We start from the raw sequence: 14093 nt of genomic DNA, 5'->3' as shown, positions 1-14093 counted from the left end.
CCATCACCACTCTAATCCAGACTCTGATTTCCAGCATCTACACTTTTGCATTGTCCTTGGACGACTCCACCCATGCAGTGACAGTGCCCATCCCAGTGATAACAATGTTACCTGCCTCAGTGAGGTTCATCCTGGCTTTTGCTGAGACCAATGTAATTGGCTTAGGCACCCCCAGCCCTTTCTTAGTAGACTTTGACAGCACACACCATCTTCTTCATCAGCTTTGCAGTTGTACTGCTGGTGCTGTTGAGATGCTAGTCCTCTGATTGGATTGACAGTTCTTTGGGCAGGTCCCTAATCTTGATGGGTGTCATGGATAAGATGTAGTCTCAGGTCCTGCTACCTGCTGAGGTGGTGTTACCTTGACCCATCAACCAACCTACTTTTGGGTTTGGCAACAGTACCCTGGCATCTCCACAAAATTTAGCCCATCATCTTTAAAACCACCTCATCAATGTAAATGCGATTAAACATCTTTGTTCAAAGGCAATCACCATTGACTGGTTTATCTGAATGATCTGTTTCTGTCTTATAGTCTTATAAGTTCTGTACCTCTAAGTCCATGTTAGACTCTCACTTTCAGCATGGATCTATTATTGAATGACAATGCCTGAGAAATGGCTTATCTAATTTTCCATAAAACTGTCTTTTATCTTGCTTGGTACTATTGATGCTTGACTTTGAAAAATGGAAAACAGTAATGGGTGAGCAATTTCTTGCTATTTTTGAACACTTGCTTCTTTTCTAGTAACTATGATATGACAGCCAAAGTGTTTTATCTCAGAAAAAAAACAGTTTGTGTTTGGTTAAATGAATGATCATTAAATTTGATCTTGGCTTCTCTTGACAGGAACTGTCATCACCCCAAACTATATTGATTCCACCGGCATCAGTGTGGCGCCATGGTGTACTTGCAATGGAAGTGGGAACCAGAGGGAAGAGTGCGATGAATTCCACAATTTTTTTAAGGACAACAGATGTTTCAGTAAGTTCAAATAGCAATTGTATTTAAATTTATTATTTAATTGTCATCCAAACACAAAATATCGATGATATTGTCTGACAGATTGTAAAGTACTCTAACTTCCCGATACATCTGGATGAAAAAGCCTCTAGTTTACCTTGTCTTTTATGAGATTTGCCCTTTCAAAATATATTTGAAATTAACAAAACTAACTGAACATTTATACATCTATTCTTGATGTAGAATACATACCTATGCGCATAAAAACAGAACGGTAAAAGAAAAATACATAAATATTGATCATGTTATTTCAGATAGATGTAAGTAGCATTGAAACAGATCATCAATGCATATTAATTTAACTATACATCAAAATAACTACCATAAGTTACTTCAGTGACATCCATTATTCAAACAAAAACCACTGCCTCTGTTAGTGAGACAATGGGGAATATAATTCTTCTCTAATCCTGTGATGCACTTCAGCTGAAGAAGAAAACATACCAACAGTAAACACTTGCGTGGGAGATTAGACTAGATTAGATTCCCTACAGTGTGGAAATAGGCCCTTTGTCCCAACCAGTCCAAACCAACCCTCCGAAGATTAACCCACCCAGACCAATTTCCCTGTGACTAATGCACCTAATGCTATGGGCAATTTAGCATAGCCAATTCAACTGACCTGCACATCTTTGGACTGTGGGAGGAAACTGGAGCACCCGGAGGAAACCCATGCAATCACAGGGAGAGTGTGCCAACTCCACACAGACAGTCACCCGAGGCTGGAATCGAACTTGGGACCCTGGTACTGTGTGGCAGCAGTGCTAACTACTGGGGATGGGCAGTATCAAAAATATCAAGGCTTTTGCTTAGTCCCATCAGTGATTCTTGGCACAATATTAGTATCATGTAATTTGGTGATGCTCACAATTACTGAAACATACTTAGATTTTTCAAGTTATACTTTACTTAAATGTTGATTAGAGTTTAATGCAACTGCATAGTATTCTTATTTTTGTTTAATTCTACAGAAAATGCAATACAAGCATTCGGTAATGGCACTGATGTGAATATTTGGCAATTAATGCCTCCTGTACTGACAACAGTATCATCGAAACAGAACTACACACCACAGCATAATTCTGAGTCAGTGAGCTATGGCAATGAAATTCACTCAGCAGATGATGACAGTGTCTTTCCTTTGTGTGCAAATTTACAGGTAAGGGATTGATATAAATCCGTAGAAACCAAACAATGCCTACATGATTATCAAGGGTAATCATAGCAAAGAATTGAGAAAAAAACACTGATTAATTAGTATGAAGTAGAATACTCACATCCATGGCTTAAAACCTTAGAGATTTAACACTAGACATGAGGTAACTTGTCATCTTGTCTTGTCAGATGTAATTGACAGTTGTATTAGCAATGCGCTGACATTGCCAGGCTGCACAGATCTGTTGCCAAAAGATTTTTTTTTCACTTTTACTGTATGTTAAGACAAAAAAAAGCCACTTGATTGTTCTGATAACTCTTTGTGTGTAAGTCAAATTCAATAACTGAAACTGGCCAGTTGATCATAAAACAATTTATTTTTATTTTAGTGTGGCAGTTATTGTGAGACTTGAAGTTCAATTAAATAAAACATTTATCTTGGCAGATAATCAAAGGGTTTGGACACATTACCACAATTGCAGTATTCACAAAAGAAAATTGTCCTTCAGCAAGAATACATTATTGGTGCCAATAATGGTGCTCCGTCTCATTGTTCACCCTTAAAGTGAGAAGATTTATAAATTAGATCTGTAAAACACACTACTTAATACCTATCCTCTTGAAAATATTTATATTCAGTGATATTTAGCTGCATAAGAATTGAAGTATAAATATTAGTAGCCATGTCTTGCCAACTGAAAGAAAAATAATAAATACTGTTACAGAATTGTAATTCATTTGAAAGCAGAACAAATGGTAGCATTTTATTTTCAATATTAATTAAATTACATAAAACTGTATATAAGACCATAATTACAGTTTTACAAAATAATGTATCCAAATAAGTTAGAATATTCAAGGGAAATCCTTGATTGCTACAGGTCATTTCTTTTGGTACAATCTTTAATCATTCTTCAGGGTTTATTTTTACTTTTGATCAAATTGCAGGTAGAAAAGGGAGATGACTGTCTTGCCTTCTCAAAACAAACTTTAGGATTGAACCATATTATCCCAATAATGTGTAATTTTCAAAAGCCTCTAATACTTATGATGCCAAGCCATTCAAGGCTATGAGACAGCGCTGGAAAATTGGATTACAATAATTAAATGGTTGGTTTTGTGCACCAAAGACTCAATGGGCTGAAAGTCCTTTTTCTATGCTGTAGACTTCTATGACTCTAATGTAGCAAGAATGTTCTGTCAGGTGTCCTGACAAGAATGGGAAGAAGGCTGAAGGCATGTTCAAGGAACTAGATGGGAGCAGAGATGTTTAACTCAATAAAGCTTCAGCAGATGGAATATGGTCATGAAGGGATTTGTTATGAAGAATGAGGTACGGGGTTTGGGAAGTGGAGATCGACAAGAACAAGAACCATAAAATATGGGATTAACTCTGACAATCAATGCAGATGGCAGGTTCTACACAAAGTGGAATTATGTGTGATGGGCTTGGAAAGCCTTTGAGAAAATCTTTCTGAAAGGGAACTAAGGCCTGCTTAAGATAGCACTAGAGTGAAATGAGATAGTGGAAATTTTTTTCTCTTCTAATAAAGTGCTCACCGAGTGCAATAGGCTGTTCTTATGCCAGTTTTTAAAAATAGAAGTCAGACTGGGTTCCACTCCTACAGAAACAAAAATTGGAAAAACTTGACAGAACTTGTAGCATTTACAGAGAGAAAACATAGTGCATTCTGGGGACATGGATTCAAAGCGTTTGGGGACATGGATTTTTAGCGTTCATTAGCAGAGGGATTGAATTCAAGAGTCGTGAAGTGATGTTGCAGCTGTACAGGACCTTGGTTAGGCCACATTTGGAGTACTGTGTGCAGTTCTGGTCGCCTTACTTTAGGAAAGATGTGGAAGTTTTGGAGAGGGTGCACAGAAGATTTATCAGGATGTTGCCTGGAATGGAGAATAGGTCGTACGAGGATAGGTTGAGAGTGCTAGGCCTTTTCTCATTGGAACGGCGAAGGACGAGGGGTGACTTGATAGAGGTTTATAAGATGATCAGAGGAATAGATAGAGTAGACAGTCAGAAACTTTTTCCCCGGGTACAACTGAGTGTTACAAGGGGACATAAACTTAAGGTGAAGGGTGGAAGTATAGGGGGGATGTCGGGATAGGTTCTTTACCCAGAGAGTGGTGGGGGCATGGAATGTGCTGCTTGTGGGAGTGGCAGAGTCAGAATCATTGGTGACCTTTAAGCGGCAATTGGATAGGTACATGGATGGGTGCTTAAGCGAGGACAAATGTTCGGCACAACATCGTGGGCCGAAGGGCCTGTTCTGTGCTGTATTGTTCTATGTTCTATGTTCTAAAGCCCACCAAGACAGTTCTTTGAATTTAAATTCTATTAATAGATCTAAAACTGAAAGCTAATCTTGGTAATGGTGACTATGAAACTATAATTGGTTGTTGTAAAAATCCATCTGCTTGGCTGTTTTTTTTGGGGAAGGAAAGTTGCCTTGTGTATATTTGGCTGCAGACCTCCAGAATATGATTGAAACTTAACTGCCCTCTGAAATGACCTCGCAATCCACTCACTTTAAAGGGATTGCAATAGATTCTGGTCTTGCCAATGATGCACACATCCCATGAAAGAATACAGTTTTAGAAAAAAGACTTGTTCATTTTGAGCTGCAGAAAGTTTGTAGCTTCATATAAGTCAGTCAAGCAATCAAACAGCAGAAGTACCTGGTGATACTATGGTAAAGCTTTCGCTCCAGGAGTAACAATTTTATTATTTTTCAAACCAGTAGTAAATCTAACTTTTTAAAGTTGGTAAATGAAAAAAAGTGAACACTAAAATAATTATTTAAACAAAAATCTATAATGAATTAAGATTGTGATGAAGTATTTCATTCCCTTGAAATCTAAACAGACCAAAAAGCTTATTTTGTTTTGAGTGAGAATCAAAATGTATAATTGGGTTCTGCACACACCAGTGACCAGAGTGTCAATTTCTCTTCTCCAGAACAGTAAGATTCAAGCCTAAAAGGTTTTCTGACACTTTATGCACCACCTCTAGCTGATACTCTAGTTTGTTAAAGATAGCTCAGTGATCCCAACAGAATATATGAGAGTGTGTGAGTGCATATTTTCATTTGTTTCAGGAAGAGCACTTATCAAATAGTAGAAGCATGTTTTCAAGATATTTACTCAGACTCCACAAAGGCTGCACTGCACAATAAAAATGACATACTTACTTTAAACCCACATAAAAGCTTCTTATTGAGTTCCTGTTAAAACTAATGGTTAACTGACTCACATAAATCGGTAGCAGAAATATACATGACCAGCATATCCAAATGGAAACTGAAATCAAAGGGAATTTTAGGGAAGACAAAATATGATGAACGTGAAGTTATGTTTATTCTAATAGAGTCAGATTCCTTCATTTTACTTAAGGATTAAAATGATATTCTAATTAAAACAGAAATGTATTTGTTAATAAGTCGAATCATTTAATTAGATAACTCTCAAAGCTTTTTGAAGAGCTTTTGATTCTATAAGAGGTCCCCTACTCAACTGATGGAATTTCCCTGCCACCAACAGCTGAGATCCCGGTCCCCCAACAGATTCTTAACCTATATCTCTTCATGGCCTGTCTGTAAAATCCTCACAGCTTGCATTCCTACCTGGTTTTTTTTCGTCAACAACTTAGACTCATTGTTTTACAGTTTTTTGTATATGTCATTAAAATAACATAGATTACAAATAACTGAGGTGCCAGTATTGGTTGTGCCATTGTACTTGTCAGAAACTGCCAATTTGTAAATGCTCCATTAATGCCTACGCTGCATTGTTACATTTTCTAACTTCCTCTCTGTTTCAGAATCTTGGGAATTTCAGGAAATTATAGTCAATGCATCACGTATCTCTGCAGCTAACTGTCTTAGATTCCTAGCACATAGGTCATCAGGTCCTGGATTTAGTCGGATTTCATTCCCTTAAGTTTCTCCAGTACGTTTTCTGTGCACATCATAAGTTCAAACTAGTGGAGCTAGTTTTCCAAAGGTAGCTTCCTAATGGGCCATCTCCATACTTGCCATTCTTATTGAGCATGGTGTAAGAGCTCCAGATGTGGCCAGTTTAATTGAAAGGTTGACAGCTCTCGGGCCTCATCGATGGTAGTGGGAACTGCTGAGGCAGTTCTGAACATGTGAGCCCACCTCAAAATTGAGGTTAATAAATGAGGCAAAGACCAGGATGGCTGTTCAGTTTCTGGAATCCTATCATTTTCATAGTTTATGATACTTCTGTAGGTTCACTGGTGCTGCAGAGGAATACAACAAAGAAACACACATAAATACAAGGTTAAGAATTGAGTTCATGTTCTCAAAGGAAGAGCAGAGCCTCTGGAGTGTCCCATCAATTGTGGCAGCATACTACAATCTTCATAATATTGGAATCAGGAACAAAGAGACAGTCCGTCTCAGAAGATGCTAGAGTGATAGAAGAGAACAATGCTGATACTGTAAGGCCAGGCGCATGTAGAACAGGAGGCTTATGCCATTATAATGGCTGTTACAGGCTGGTATTCACATTATGATCTAGAATTCTCAGTTTATCAAAACTCTTCCTGCGCTCACCAAATGCTCACTGAACAATGTAAAATGTTTGCTTCACACACCAAGCTGTCACATTCTATTTTGAGAGTACGTTGCTTGAAAAGCACAGCAGGTCAGGCAACAACCAAGGAGCATGAAGGCCGGAGCCCTTCATCACGAATGAGGCTGGGAGCCTCAGGGGTGGAAAGATGAATGGGAGGGGGGTGGGACTGGGAAGAAAGGTAGCTGCGAGTGCAATAGGTGATTGGACGTAGGGGTAAAGGTGATAGGTCGGAGAGGAGGGTGGAGTGGATAGGTGGGAAGGAAGATTGACAGGTGAGACAGGTCATGAGGGCAGTGCTGAGATGGAAGGTTGGAATTGGGGTAAGGTGAGGGAGGGTCAATGAGGAAACTGGTGAAGTCCACATTGATGTGCTGGCGTTGAAGGGTCCCGAGGCTCCCAGCCTCATTCCTGATGAAGGACTCCAGCCTGAAAAGTCGATTTTCCTGCTCCTCGGATACTGCCTGACCTGCTGTGCTTTTCTAGCATCACACTCTCAACTCTGATCTCCAGCATCTGCAGACCTCACTGTCTCCTGTCACATTCTATTGCTGAGCCATACATTTAACACATTGTTATAGGAGATTATCAAAACATGAAGGAACTCTCATCTTCAAAGTTTAGTTACAACTGTTTACAAAAGAACATTTGTTCTGTCACAATATACAATTATTGTGAGCAGTTTTTCTCTGCCCTGTTATAAGCTTTATTTTATGTATCACCTTAGATGTTGCAAAATGATATGAGCACTTTGGACAGAAGTGGTCGCATTTTCTGTTTCATCCAAGAATTGAGATGCACACAAATCAACTGTTTATCAAAGACCACTTTGCTGCTGGGTCCTGAAAAGATAATGTTAAAACATTGAGTACAGGTTTCCAGTTACAAGCTATCAGTAGGAGAAGATACCTCACAATATCTTTAAACCTTTGGGTAGGAGTAATTGAATATCACTTTAATTCCTCTGAGATGCAACATGGTAGAAATTTGCAATCCAGTTTGATGATGGTATCTCTGGATTTACAACCAACACCTGTACTTTTTCATTGAGAGGGTGGAATTTTAAGTTTTGGTGAAAGCAAAACAGAAAGTAATGGCTGGCCAGTCATTATTCATTGAGGCCAAATAATGGTTCCATTGAAATAGGCAGGAATGAAACACAAAACAAGTGGCCCATGCTATGTCTCCTGATAAAACCTGCATGTCTTCAGGACCAAGTATTTGCAGCATTACCAGATCAACATGAGATAATTTAGGAACTTATCTTTTCTACAACCAGTTCCTCTACCAAGAGCTTGCTTAGCTCATTAACTGCTAAAAGCCCTCCAGTCATAGAGGTTATAGTTTTGTTTTGCCATCATATTAATTTACAGGGACAGCCTTGTCCCAAGAAGCGCAGCTGCTCTCCCACTTTGTGAGACATCAGCTTTGTCCTGACCGTATTATTTAAATTAGTTGACCACAGAGTTTCTGATAAGTTCAGGATCCTATGATCTTGTCAGATATAAATGCTACGCTTCAGTACTTTGATCAGCAGAACAAAGTTGCAGAAATTTCCAGCCCTTATGCTTTTGTCTCACCAGAAAGTATCACTCCCTTTCACTTGACCTCCTTTAAGGGCTTGACTGTGATTCTCACCGACACCGTGCTCTCCAATTACCAGCTTGGGTTGCCTGCCTTTTGTGTTTTAGTCAGCTTTAGGCTGCATCACTTCCCCCTCCAATTCCAGTGGGAATAAGACATCTTTGTTTTTAGTGTCTTCTCTGCCATCTCTGCTCTGCATGCCACAATCGACATCCTGTTATTTTCTTTTCAAGTCACTGCATTGTCCTAGTTAATTTGTATACCTGTATTAATCTAATATTTCCATATTTTTTGTACTCAGGCACAGAGATTACAATCCAATGTATCAGTGAACCCAGACCTTTGTATTACAGAGGTAAGCATTTAAGAAGTCAACTCTTGATAGCTCATTATGGGTTTTTTTTTAAGAACAATAATTTTCACCATCTGAACTTGTTTGGATAATTTGAATTCCTATATAAAGCATTCACAGGTTTGAATTTAATTCAAAAGTAATTCAAACCTATTTATGGAAAGTATTTCGTACTATTCTTGCTAATTTTTTTTCAGAAAATGTAATTTATACTTAACTAAAAGGAATGGTAAGTGTTGCTTCCAAGAATTAGAATTAAAAATGTTCATTATTTAATTAAAAATCACACAACACCAGGTTATAGTCCAACAGGTTTAATTGGAAGCAAACTAGCTTTCGGAGCAACGCTCCTTCATCAAGTGGTAGTGGAGGGATTGTGTGATTTTTAACTTTGTACACCCCAGACCAACACCGGCATCTCCAAGGTTATAGTCCAACAGGTTTAATTGGAAGCAAACTAGCTTTCGGAGCAACGCTCCTTCATCAAGTGGTAGTGGAGGGATTGAGCCCTCCACTACCACCTGATGAAGGAGCGTTTCTCCAAAAGCTAGTGTGCTTCCAATTAAACCTGTTGGACTATAACCTGGTGTTGTGTGATTTTTAACTTTGTACACCCCAGACCAACACCGGCATCTCCAAATCATTATTTAATTAGCCTTGGAATTTCATATTTCCAATTGATAATAAAAAGGTGTGCCTGCTGTTCAAGGTAACTTTTTTTTTAATGATACCTCAGTCATGTCTTGAATGGGTGAGTGCAAATAGGCTGTAAATTTAACATGAACATTCATTTATATTCTCAAAAGTATGTTAGGTATCCAGGGACATTGTATTTCTTGCCCCTGTGATAAAGTTCTCTTCAAAAGAAAGTCTTTCCAAGCCTTATTGTCAATACTGCCAAAGGAGAATCTATTTACCTACCCCTTCAAAAAATATTGCATTGCTTACACAAACAGACATTTTGTGATATTACACACTTTACCCTTCTGAATTGCATATATTGGAGTAAGTTTTACCTAAGATAGCTCAAAAACTACCACGCAAACCTTTTCTTATCAGAGAGTCACTTTGAGTTGTTCATTAAATGCTGCAGAGCATTTTTCTGCTCTTTCTAGCACTTTATAAAAATAAGCTAGTATTCCTTCAGTACAGAAACATGCTTGCAACATATATTTGTGGCCCGTAGCTTTCTTTCTTACTGTCGTTAACGGATTTCACTTTTTAAAAAATTCTTTCAGTGGGTGAAATCATTGTTGGCCAACTCAGCATTTTTTTTATCCTTGTTTGCCATTGAGAAGATGAGCTCCTTTCTTGAACTGCTGTATCCATCTGCTGTAGGTACAGTTAGGAATCAAGCAGTTAAGAATCAAGCAAGTCCCAGTATTTTGATGTAGTGACAATGAAGAAGCAGTGATGTAATTCCAAGTCAGGATAGAGTTACTGTTTGGAAGGAATTTGTCGGTGGTGTTGTTCCCGTGCATGTGTTGTCCTTATCCTCCAATTAGTTGCTAGATATCTTGAGTTTGGAAGGGTATTGATGAGTTGCTGAAATGCATCTTGAATATGGTACTTTATGTCAATAGTGGAGATAGTGAATGGTTAAGCTCTTGAATAGATGCTGATCAAGCAGGCTGTTTTTTTCTGTACGGTGTCAAACCCCTTCACTGTTATTGAAATGACATTCATTTAGGCAAGTGGAGGCTATTCTATCACAATATAATCATGTCTTGGAAATGGTAAACACCTTTGTGGAGTCAGGAGGTGAGATACCTGCCATTGAAGTCCCAGGCTCTGGTCTGCACTTGTACCCACTGCATTTATATGGCTGATCCAGTTAGGTTCACCCCCTTAAAGGCTGTCCCTTTTCCAGCAATGTTTCAAAATGCAGCTGACCGGCATTAAACAGGCAAAATCATCCATGCAGAATAGATTACTCCCCACACTGTTCACCACCTCTCCCACTGCCCAACCCACTCCATATTTCACATGGTCCAGTTCTGTTAAAACTGAAAGGATTGAGTTATGTGTGGATTTCAGACTTCATTTTTTTTCAAACTCCTATTCCCTCCTCCCCACAGTTAAAATTCCGAATACCATCAATTCCTTAATTATTATATATTTCCAATTTCTTGCCCTCCCAGGATAATCATGGGAATAATTTAAGGCCATGTATGTACTATTCATGCAACCTATTGTATTCCATCAATGATATGCCTCTAAAGAACTGAACCACTCTAGCTCTACAGAATATTTTATCCTCTATTCTGATCTTTCAATTCTTTTTATAATCAGATATTTCTCTGGCTGCTTGTTAAGGCCATTAATCAATATTGCATTAAGTAGAGTTGATGAGATGTTGTCTTCAGCCAACAACTACACTGTGGGAAATGATGTTCCTTTAATCTCCAACTTCATTAGGGTTTTGACAATGTTACATTCATATCCTCTAGTCTTGCAGTCATCAGTTAATTTGAATATCCTGTTAACAATCCACATCATATAACTTTACACACAATAATTCTCACTATTTCTTTCCTGAATGAGAATAATTCCACCTCTAATGTTATATTTCCATAATGAGGATGCCCATAGACAGTAGTATGAAAATTGCACATGGGCACTTGAACAAATAAACAATCATTTCTCCATCCAAAATCTTTCCCATAAAACACAATTATGCTCTTGAGAGCCAAGAGTACTGATCATTCCCCTCCACCAATGAAGGCAGCCTGGAAGGGATCAATAGTATGAAGTTTACAGTGCATAAGTGTGGAAATCTGATGGAACTAAATAATTTCCTTCTTATTATCCACCACCTCCCACACTTTTAACATCATCAGTGCCCCATCCCTGGAAAGAAAGGTGAATGAATGATGCAGTGCAGCAAATTATTCACAAAGGGTAATCAGTAATCAACTAGAAATGGGATAATTTATTGTGGTTATATGCCTCCCTGTTCATCAACATCTTTAAAACTCTTCAAACATGAGCAGAAATCTGCAAAAATGCATATAAAGAAAATTAGTAATGTGAAATATTTCAGATAGTCAAAATTTTGATTGCACATTTCATGTTTGATGTTCTACTTGAACTTGTGAAAATTTCTATAAAAATTATAAATTGGCATTTGGAAAAGAGTGGGATAATAAAGGCAAATCAGAAGAGATTTGTTGCAGGCGAGTAATATTGGCTGACTCGATTATGTTCTTCGGTAAAGTAACACTGAGATTGATGAGAGTCATATTTTGATGTGTGCATGGACTTTCAAAAGGCATTTAGCAAAGTGCAACATAATATGCATTTTAGCAAAATTAAAACCCATGGGATTTAAGAAACAGTGGCTTCATGAATATAAATTGGCTAAGGGACAGAAAGCAGGGAATAGCATTGAATGGTTGTTTTTCAGATTGGAGAATTGTATGCAGTGATGTTCCCAAGAGCTTGGTATTCGGACTGCTGCTCTTTTTCTTATCAAAATAATAACCTCAGTTTGGATATACAGGACATAATTTCAAAATACGCAGATAAAGTAACATTAAATATAACATTTTTACTAATTCCATTGGGTGAACTTCATTTACATTACAGGGGATGTTCCCATTAGTCTGCACCCAGGTGAATCGGAAATAAAACCAAGCAAATTGCTCGAGTTTACTGTGGTCTGCCGATTTCTTCAGGCAAATCACTGCATTTCTGGGCAGACTAAGGAAATTTCCCCCTTATGCTTGTGCTCAGTGACAGAATTAGCTAATGGAATTTGAAATGTTTTCAGACACAGATCTCCACTTCAAATGATAAGGAATTTGCTCCTGTGCAATCCAAAGAACAGACATCTCCAGAGACTTCATCTGCCGACATTCCAGAAATTCACATCAGCATAGTGGTGTGGATGGTCACCATTGTACAGTCAACACTCCCCTGTGTCTACTCAACAGAAACATTGTAATTGCATAAAAGGACCTGTATAAAATCTATTCTCTGTTCATTTTATTTTTCAGAAGGTCAAACTCTACTATGTGGAGGCATCTTGTTGAAACAGATTCATTGTAATGGGGTGTGGGGCAGGGTGGGTGGGGCAAGCATCTTATGAATTAGGGGCTATGTGAAACTTGATGCAATCCTACATTCCAAACAGAAACCTTGTGGGCATGTGGAATTGATGGATCAGAATTTAATTATGGCTGTACGTATATTTGCCCTAGCCTTAAGCTGGGAACTTGTAAACCGATTACATTGTCCATGCAACTGCTTTATTGAATCTGACAAGTTACGTACAGCACAGCAGGGATGTCATGTTATCTCCTTTGACACAGCTATTGCTCAGCAAGTTTTCAGCTGCAGGGTGGAAGACATAGTGTTGTTTTTTTTCCCCTCTTTTGTTTGTTGGATTGCTTAAGATTTAATCTTTTATGATACATTCATATCTCCTGTATGTTTATGTAAGTGGTCTGCACTCAAAACTGAGCAAAACATTACCCATGTTATAAGTCAATGTAATGGCTTTTACTCTGTCACCAATTTAAGATGTGTAATGTGCTTAAGATTCCTGAAATTGTGATATCTACAATTGCAAAATTAAGAAATTATTTTAAAGTTAGCCTTAATAAATTAAAGTTTATATTCCTTTCAACTAACGTCATTAATACAAGCACATTGTGAGCAATATTGTCAAAGCTGAAGAGCCCTAATGATGTAACAAAGTGTATTCTGGATTATTAGTGTTGTACAGCAATTCTCTCAGTAGCTATCAACCTTTTAGCTGGCATGTTGGTAAACAGCCAGAGTTTTAGGGAATAGTCAGGATTCAAGCTCCTGAATTTGACAGCTAAGTAGAAATGAAGAGGAAGAATCCCTCCGCTGTAACCAACAGTGACACTAAAATAAGGGAAAATATATGTCATATTTTACAATGGAGCATTAAAACATGTTTACACATCAAAAATATTCCTTGTCTCCTGATATAATTTATATGTTTAAAGATTCTATGTATTGAGTTGGGAAACTGTTTCTAATTTATACATCTGTAAATGCATATTTGCTTTGCATTATCCACGAGATACCAGGTGCTTCAAAAAAAGAGAAATGTTTAATAAATGAAGGGTCTGTGTTGGCGTGTTCAAATATGCTATCCTTTTAATGGACTATGGAAGTCAAGCTGGGTCATAGATTGTATAGTAAATCTAAACAGTCATCGATCAATTACATAATTTAAATGAATTATCTTGGTAGTTGTTAAAGCTTAATTTAAAATGTCTCATCTGAAGTACAGTAACAAGACTATACAAATATTGATATGGACATACCTTGTATTTAATATCAGAGAAAGCACAGGCATTTTCTTCCAAACCAAAAATACTAAAATGAATT

The 14093-nt window shown here is 37.8% G+C and overlaps 1 protein-coding gene across 1 annotated transcript in view; it reads left to right on the top strand.

The window, feature by feature from the left end:
* Positions 1-13668, top strand: part of LOC122561217 (GDNF family receptor alpha-1-like) — a 203574-nt gene extending 189906 nt beyond the window's left edge. Inside the window, exons 6-9 of the mRNA XM_043712814.1 lie at positions 851-985; positions 1996-2183; positions 8676-8729; positions 12499-13668. Of these exons, the coding sequence (XP_043568749.1) occupies positions 851-985; positions 1996-2183; positions 8676-8729; positions 12499-12672 (551 nt within the window). The 3' untranslated portion in view covers positions 12673-13668. The remainder of the gene's footprint in view (positions 1-850; positions 986-1995; positions 2184-8675; positions 8730-12498) is intronic.
* The last annotated feature ends 425 nt before the right edge of the window (positions 13669-14093 follow it).

Source organism: Chiloscyllium plagiosum, chromosome 22 (assembly GCF_004010195.1).
Source record: "Chiloscyllium plagiosum isolate BGI_BamShark_2017 chromosome 22, ASM401019v2, whole genome shotgun sequence".
In the NCBI taxonomy this organism is placed as follows: Eukaryota; Metazoa; Chordata; class Chondrichthyes; order Orectolobiformes; family Hemiscylliidae; genus Chiloscyllium; species Chiloscyllium plagiosum.
The sequence above is the reverse complement of the archived record's forward strand: the minus strand, read 5'-3'. Positions and strand labels throughout refer to the sequence as shown.